At 34.5% G+C, this 7,966-nt stretch overlaps 1 protein-coding gene across 2 annotated transcripts; it reads right to left on the reverse strand.

The window, feature by feature from the left end:
* Positions 1–4,450: 4,450 nt before the first annotated feature.
* Positions 4,451–7,243, reverse strand: LOC105115415 (tetratricopeptide repeat protein 1-like). Of its 2 annotated transcripts, XR_840339.1 has the most exons (6): positions 6,832–7,243; positions 6,554–6,736; positions 6,327–6,453; positions 6,117–6,230; positions 4,882–5,148; positions 4,451–4,727 (listed from the first exon to the last, which is right to left on the reverse strand). XR_840339.1 is itself a non-coding variant. In XM_011012292.1 (5 exons), exons 1-5 carry the CDS (start codon positions 7,099–7,101, stop codon positions 5,033–5,035), a joined length of 810 nt encoding a protein of 269 aa, XP_011010594.1. In that variant the 5' UTR covers positions 7,102–7,243; the 3' UTR covers positions 4,453–5,032. The 2 variants fall into 2 exon arrangements, 1 of the variants encoding a protein (XP_011010594.1); XM_011012292.1 differs by having other exon boundaries at positions 4,453–5,148.
* Between the last annotated feature and the right edge of the window lie 723 nt (positions 7,244–7,966).

Consider the following 7,966-nt stretch of genomic DNA (forward strand, 5'->3'; position numbering starts at 1 on the left):
TTTCTATGTTATAATTTGTCATTGTATTTTTTATGGAAAAAACACTCTGCTCCTCCATAAGATCTAAAGTTAAACATTTTGCTTTTATTTTCACTTTGAAAACGTTGTTGCTTATGTCGTCTTTGATTAAACACCATTTTTCTTCAAATATCACCTTGAAATCTTTTTTTATAAGTTGTCTAACACTTAGCAAATTTTGATTTATATCAAGCATATATAATATATCTTAAATGTACTTCAAACCTAATAGACTATTTATAGCAACAATTTTTTTTCCTTTGACAACAATATAATCACCATTTCTAATTTTAACTTTGAAAATAGTTGTTTTATCAAATTTCTTTAACAATTCCTTATAATTTGTCATGTGCTTTATGAAATCACTATCAATTAACAAAGAATTGTTTGAGTTGCTGCTTGTTGTAAAATATGATGCAACAAACAATTGCTTCTCTTCATGTTGATGTTGTTATAATCTGCAGATTCTTTGAATTTGTTTAGTCTGACCAGATTTTTTGCATTTAATGTCTGGTCTCCACCACCATTTTCTTTGCTGGTGATTTTTTTTTTAACAATAAGAATATGGTGGACATGTCTCCAACTTGGTTCTATAATTTTTAGCCATTTTCTTCTTATTGAATCTCTTGTCTTTGCCTCCTTTTGGGTATTGAGTACTTGCTTGAAAAGCTCCTTGCATTGATTCCTCATTTCTCATCAATCTTCCCTACTTCTGTGCCTGCAAAGCATTTTTCAATTCTTTAAGAGATATATTGGTTAAGTTTTTTGACTCTTCTAATGAAAAAATCTTAGACTCATATTTTTTAGGCATGGTTACTAATATTTTTTGCACAACTTTGTCATCAGAAAATTCTTTTCCAAGCAATCTTACTTTGTTTATTATCCTTAGTAATTTGTCAACATAATCTTTGATTTTTGTTTTTTTTTTTGTCTTCTTCATCTTCTGCATTTCAAATCCTTTAATTAAGTTAAAAGTCTGTATATTTTTAACTCTTTCATTGCCCTTATATTGTTTTTTTAAGATAGCCCCAAATACCTTTTACGGATTTCAAATTCATGATTATCTTTTGCATTTCAAATTCTTTAATTAAGTTGACAATCTGTATATTTTTAACTCTTTTATTACTCTTATATTCTTTTTTAAAATAGCCCCAAATACCTTTTACGGATTTCAAATTTATGATTCTTGTGAATATTTTTTTTTAATACTGCACCATATAAGTAGCTTTTAGCTTTGGATTTCCTTGTCTTCTTTTCTTTGTAGATTTTTAGTTGAGCTATTGTTGAATTTGCTAGTAAATCATAAAATAACATAGTTTTCTTCTACGACTTCCTAAAGATCTAATGCTTTAAGATGAACTGTTATTTTGATAGGTCAAGTTTTATAGTTATCACCATTGAAGAATGGTGATAAATCATGCGAGATGATGCTGTTAGTTTTAGTTTCAATTTCTAGTGTTCTTTATTGATTTTATATTTGTGGTTTAATTTGGTATGTATTTTGGTTCTCTTATCTTATAAGTTTGTGAAGATAATAACACTATGATACAATTTGTTAATTGTTTTACACTGATTGCAGAACATGAACATAAAAAGAATAGCATAACGAAAGAAATTTAAGGAGAGCAATTTATTGATGGTAGAACACTCTTAAATAAAAACAAGAGTTTTAGTTTGGAATAAATACTATTAAATATAAAAATTACATAACAAACAACTCAAATATAATTAGATTTTATTCCTCAATACTTGGCTTTGAAGTAGAGATCTTCGGCAGCAAAGTCTCCTAATCTTCTGCGTCTTTCTAAGACATTCTTTCAACAAACAGCAAACAATACCTAAAGCAGTGAAGCAGCTCTCACAGGAAGCTAGCAACACCGATGCTTTCTTAGCGAGAGTAGCGGGAGGATCCATCCTCACCTAAACTTAGCAAACTAAAAGTAGAACCAAGCCCGTTATATGCTTAAGATCGGCAGACAACTGACGGGCTGGTCGTTTTGGTGCCAAATTGCACACGGTTTCGCTAAATGTTCGAATAAATGTAAGCCATTATCTGTGGAGTATTTATAGTAGCTTGATTGTAATAAAAACCTTGGTCATTGTTGCAGACGAGAAGCTTTGCCAATAATTCATCATCCTAGTAAGAGCTTGTTATTGGAGTTACGGACTGGTGCAAGATCCATTCCCTTCCCTCCTATTCAGTTCCTATGCGAAGATTTCTATCTTGTTACAAGTTTTCTTAAGCCTAATGCAAGTCAGTGCACAAGATCTGGAATGGGATATATATATATATATATATATATATATATATATATTATACGTTTATGAAATGTTCTTAATGTCAAAGGTGCAAAAATTTGACAACATTTTATTAATTGGAACCTATTATATTGACAATTTTTTTCATTTTTCTTTGTAACTCAATACATGCAATATCTTCACCAATGGCAACACTCCTTGAATTTCACACATTTATGCATAACATCTGCATGTCTATGTATGCATAGACATGTAATTGTAATCCCACCAAATTCCCCTTTATTCTTTTCTTTTCTTGATTGCATACACACAGGGCAGGGCATAAGAAAAGCCCTGCTTATCAGTTTGATCAATGTAGCTTCTTTGGGTTTTAAGAAACTCTGTTTTTTTTTTTTTTCACGAATTATAGAATGGCAGCTGGCGGAGGCCCGCAGGAGACCATAAGAAAAGATATCGGAGCTTTGAAGGACTCCACAACAGTCGGATTGGCAAAAGTAAATAGTGAAAACAAGGTGATGTTTATGGCCGAAAATTCTAATTAAGCTCATTATATTGGTCATTCGCTGTCTTGGATGTTAGTCAATTGTAATTACAAAGAGATAGTCATGTGCTCTAGAAGATTGATGTTGCTATCGTGAAGGCCATGGTTGCATGATGAAGTATTGTCCAAAGGAGAACATGTAAAGAGTGGGTGCAGATGTCTTCTTAATTTCCTTCTTACAAGTTGGTTAATATTAATGAACTGATGTATTGTCTTTTCCACGCACATTCATTGAAGAAGAACACAAATGCATGCTGGAATGTGCCAAAATCAGTCAATTTCAACCATTTATTTGCTTAATGTTCAGAAGTATAATTTACTTCTTATTGGTGCTTTAATCAAACATAGAATATTCAGTCTGATCTTGTAGCCTGTTGCAATAAATCTGTTCCATTGTCAGAATTTCTGTTATTGTCTTCGTTACAATAGTGCACCGTATATACCTGTTCTTGTATGTTGTCAGCTATATTCGCTGCACTTTCGGCCTCAAGACCTCTTGCTGATGCTGCTTATTGCATACATGGTCTTACCAAACGTCTTGCTAAAACACATAATTGGACGGTTTGCTCTTGATCATCTTGCTGTCATCAATTTCTTACGATTCTCTGCAGTGTTTCAAGAAAATATGCAAGTTGGCTGGTTAAAATCACAGTGGAATGTGCATTATATAATTCTAATATGCAAGATGGTTGGTTAAAAATTCTGGTTTGGATTTGGTCCAACCCCAGCCCACAATATACAATAACCTGAAAGTTATGGGTGCTTTCGTGTAAAGTGGGTGGAAGCTATTATTCAGTGCGTCATTTATGACCTATGGTTTACAGAAAATTTCCCAGCAAATGTCTAGAAATGGTGAGGTGCTTAACTTGATTTATGCTTCATGTCCCTTGTTTCCTTTACTTTATTTTTCCTTTTAAAGTAAGGATTTCCCATGATTCTTGTTCATCGAAGATAATAAGGCTTTTTCTCATGACGGCTTCTCAACAGATAACTATAGAGCTTGATACCCCATACTTGCTTGAGCATTTGCCTATCATGCAATAACTACGTACTTATACTTGCTTGCAACTTTTCAAGGAGCTGTAAAAGCTTTCCAATTTATAAGGGTTGTATTTCAATTCATGAAACTTTACTTCGATTTTCCCTTTTGAATCAGAACCTCCCTCAGTCTTCTCTTCATTTGGGCAAGGTATACACCTTGGCATCATGAGCTTGTTCTCCTCCATTTTATGCATCCAGTAACACTGCACTGCCAAGTACTGTGCAAACGGCAGCCATGAGCCAAGAACAGCCTTACCTGATATTGCAGCAGCAGCAGTCGAGCATGGTTGGCCATGATTCAAGTTCTACTAATCCTTTTGGGAATCCCTTTGAAGATTAAAAGTAGCCATCCTATCCAGCTCAAACCATAGCCTAATTTAGAGATCACAGGATTAAGACATTTCAGTCAAGTTTGTAGCCGAAATGACAGGAGAGGAGCTGACAGGTTTAAAAGCGTAAGCAGCACTCCTTTTTGCAGTCCGAAGTAGGGAAATGCAGTTTACATTGAATAGTTAAGTTATCCATTGTTATACAGTTGGAGATAGAATCCTCCATCTCTCACGCGTAATGGAGAAAAATACGAGTATAGTCTCCATGAATGAGATTTGCAGAATTAATAGAATAATAACAAAGAGTTACACCCATATGTAAGTCGAGGCCTAAATAGCCCAAAGTTTCACAAGGCAGGCTTTAGTTTTGTGAAAACTGCCATGGCTACCATTCATCCAAGTGATGAGCCAATGACCGCTAGTTGATCATCTGCTTAAAGAACATTGAAGGAAGAGTGGGTGAAAGACAAAGCAGTAACCAATGTTCGTTCATCACATAAAAGTTAAGATCGCCGAGTGCTGTAGATCAGTGTGCTTCGCTGTTACAAAATGAACAGAGAGAGAGAGATGGCAATTACTTCAACCACAAAATCAAGCAATACATGATTTAAAATGTAAACTTCCACTGCCAAAATATGAAACTTCATCACTTGATACTGTCGTTAAGAGAACAAAAAGAACCCTTGCACTTACTCCTTTATAAACTTTGTCCTACTTGTATTCATAGATTCTGCACACAATCTGAAGTATAGGATTGTTTTTTCCTATCTTTTATCTGACAGCCTTCATTCTTTCTTCCAGGAGCTGACGATGTTGTCCTCGTTGCACCAGACTGACCCAGAAACTAACGTTGGAATGAAATGGAATAGGAACCAGTATTCGGATCTTGAACAGCTTTGAAGTTGTCAATGCTCATGCCAAAGCGGCCTAGCAAAGAGTTTCCCATCTCTTTCAGCTTTCCTGCTCACAAAGAAAAAATTCAAATTAGACTCACATGTGCTGCACAGTGGTGGAGAGGACAACGAAGTTTATAACCAAGAATAAAGAGTACATGGCCAAGAAGAGGAGAGGATTTCACACAGAATAAAGTGTATATAGCCAAAGACTCATACAATGGCATGAGTCCATGACTATAAAGCACATAAGCTCCTTTAACAAAATGACTGCATGCTCCATGATTTCAATAAGAACAAATCTTTCAAGATATCATCACATAGATTAAAATTTTCATTATTCACCTTGCTTCTAATCAGCAGCCAGAAAGGAGCAACTAACAGACTAGGACAAATGCAAAAAAATGTCTAAGCAATGAAAAATTAAACTTGAGAACGCTTTCATTTTATATGGTCATGCGGACCTAAAAACATTATCCGTAACTGAGAATCCAAAGTACACACTATCAAGTCTTTCTATCCATTTTATATCTTCTTGCCGCATGAGCATTGCCTCTCCTGGCTTTGGCATCCATCCGTCAACATCAGAAATTAGAAGGCAAAACACATGATAACACCACTGGGTTGATATAATCACCAAGGAAAAGGAAAAAAACAAAAACATTGACAGTATTTAACAAATGATGGACAATTGAAGAGACAGAATCTAGCCACTGCCTTGCCACTAGTAGTTTCAATTGTTTTGAAGATCTTAGGGGAGCAAGAGGTGTTTCAACCTCACTTTTTTTTTTTTTTCTTATTTCCTATACATTCTATAGAAGGCATGGCTCTATGATTGGGAGTAGATGTTGACGGGAACAGTAAAAGGAAGAAAGCACAAGTTTTATCCTATTGAAATTGAAAGAATCATCTTCCAATATTCAACATAAAATTGGTGATTGAAGTGTAAGTCCAATTACATACGTTTCTATCAAAAGAAAAGAAATGTATTCATTTACGAGAGAAAAAAAAAAGTAGTTGCTCCTTTCATCTCACCAATCATCTCTTCCTTCATCTTTTCTCGCTTCTCTGCAGCAAGTGGCTCCAAGCGGCGAATGGTTTTCTTTGCTTGGTCATTTGAAGGATCGAATTCCAAGGTTTTTTTCATATCTGAAAATAAGAAAATATAATTAAAAAGTTTCCTCTCCTGACAAACAGAATCTTGTTTTAAATGAGAAGATAACAAGTGCAAGAACCCACACTAACCAGCAATAGCCTCCTCAAAATGCTCGAGCTTTTCATGAGCCTCTCCTCTTCTAACAAGAGCTTTCATGTAAGAAGGATTCAATTCTAACGCTCTTGAGCATTCCTTGATTGTGTCCTCGTACTTTCCCTAAAAGAAATATATTTAAAATCACGCAATTACCATCTTGATTAGGCTTTCTTTAATAGTTGCAGCATCGACAGGTAAATTGACAATCACAAGAAAATACCAATTTCAAGAAGCAAACGCCACGATTGAAATGGCAAATGGAACGCAACTCGACGGATGATGGCACGTCCTGTGGGGCAACTTGTAAAGCAAGTTCATACTGTAGTAATGCCTCCTCATACTGCCCATTCCCAAACAATCTATTGCCTTCCAATTTTGCTTCATTTCCTTCTTCTACACCTCTCTGTTTCACAACCAAATCCAAAAACCTAAATAAGTGGACCAGTAACATCAACCTTGCCTCGTTATTCAGCTAATTAAAAAGAGAGAGTGAAAAACCTGAATCAATTCGGAGTCGTCTTGAGTTTGTTGTTGTTGATCCTCAGAGCTGTTTTCGGGGTTGATTCCCTTATTGACAATATCTTCTTCTTCGTTGTCGCTGACTCCGCGCTCGCTTGCCGTTTCAAACCCATCGGAGTCGCTTCCGTTCTCTTCTGTTGTGGTGGTGTCGCTGGTGTTGGTTTTTGATGTTGAAGCTGTTGATTGAGGCTTTGGTAGATTTTGTAGTACGGTCTCTTCGTTTTCTTCTCCTGGTTGGATCATCACCATTGTTTTGTTTCTACGAGAGAAACAGAAGCTAAGATTATTTTATTTGATCAACTCTCTCTTTCTACCCGCCCCACAAGGAAGGAAGGAAGCAAAGCAAAGCATTCAAAATGTTCTCGAACTCTCTTTTCAATCAATTTAACGACTGCCATTTACCCTTTTATTGATGACAGATTGACAGTAACTGGTGCTATCCATTACCCAAACTCTAGAACGCATGGGTGATATAGTAAAATTACTTTATTACGTGGGTATTTTAGTCTTTTTGTATGGCCTACAGGGATTGCAAAGGGTATATTTGTCCTTTTAAACTTTTGAAAATAATTAAATAATTAAATTATCTTCAGGTAAAAAAAAATATAAACATTTTATCAACCGTGTTTCTATCTTTTTATTTTTTACAAAAACATATAAACATTGAAAATAATTAAATAATTAAATTATCTTTTTATTAAATTATCTTTATTACGTGGATATTTTTATCTCTAAATTCAAGAAGAAATAAGTTATGCTTGTAGGGATTTCTTCGTCCAGTTAAAACAATTCTTTTTTAATTAAGATTAATGGAGTGCATTTTGGTTTTACATTTTGAATAGTTAATATAAATATTCAAAAACTTGCTAGCTTGTGCTCTCCACTAGCCGGAGAGGCACTTCTATTTTTCTGGACAGCACATGACTTTTTTAAATGACCAAACAAGCTCTTATATCGTGTTGTTTGAAGTGATTTCGTGTAATGTTTCTCTTAATATGATGTATATCAATTTTTTGTCTCTCTTGTCTCAAAATACGTATTGGTTGATTTTCTTTGTTTTTAATATTTTGATTTTAGGTTTTAGTTTTTATTCTTTTATTTTTTTTATTTTTTA

The sequence above is a fragment of the Populus euphratica genome, unplaced genomic scaffold, assembly GCF_000495115.2.
Source record: "Populus euphratica unplaced genomic scaffold, PopEup_1.0 scaffold693.1, whole genome shotgun sequence".
NCBI lineage: Eukaryota > Viridiplantae > Streptophyta > Magnoliopsida > Malpighiales > Salicaceae > Populus > Populus euphratica.

Bases quoted from the DNA above. Each gene is read 5' to 3' on its own strand.
- LOC105115415 (XM_011012292.1), bottom strand. From the start codon at position 7,101: ATGGTGATGATCCAACCAGGAGAAGAAAACGAAGAGACCGTACTACAA. The intron at 6,737-6,831 runs GTTTTTCACTCT...GTTGTGAAACAG, and splicing joins ACGACTCCGAATTGATTCAG to AGAGGTGTAGAAGAAGGAAA. The intron at 6,454-6,553 runs GTATTTTCTTGT...TATTTCTTTTAG, and splicing joins GCGTTTGCTTCTTGAAATTG to GGAAAGTACGAGGACACAAT.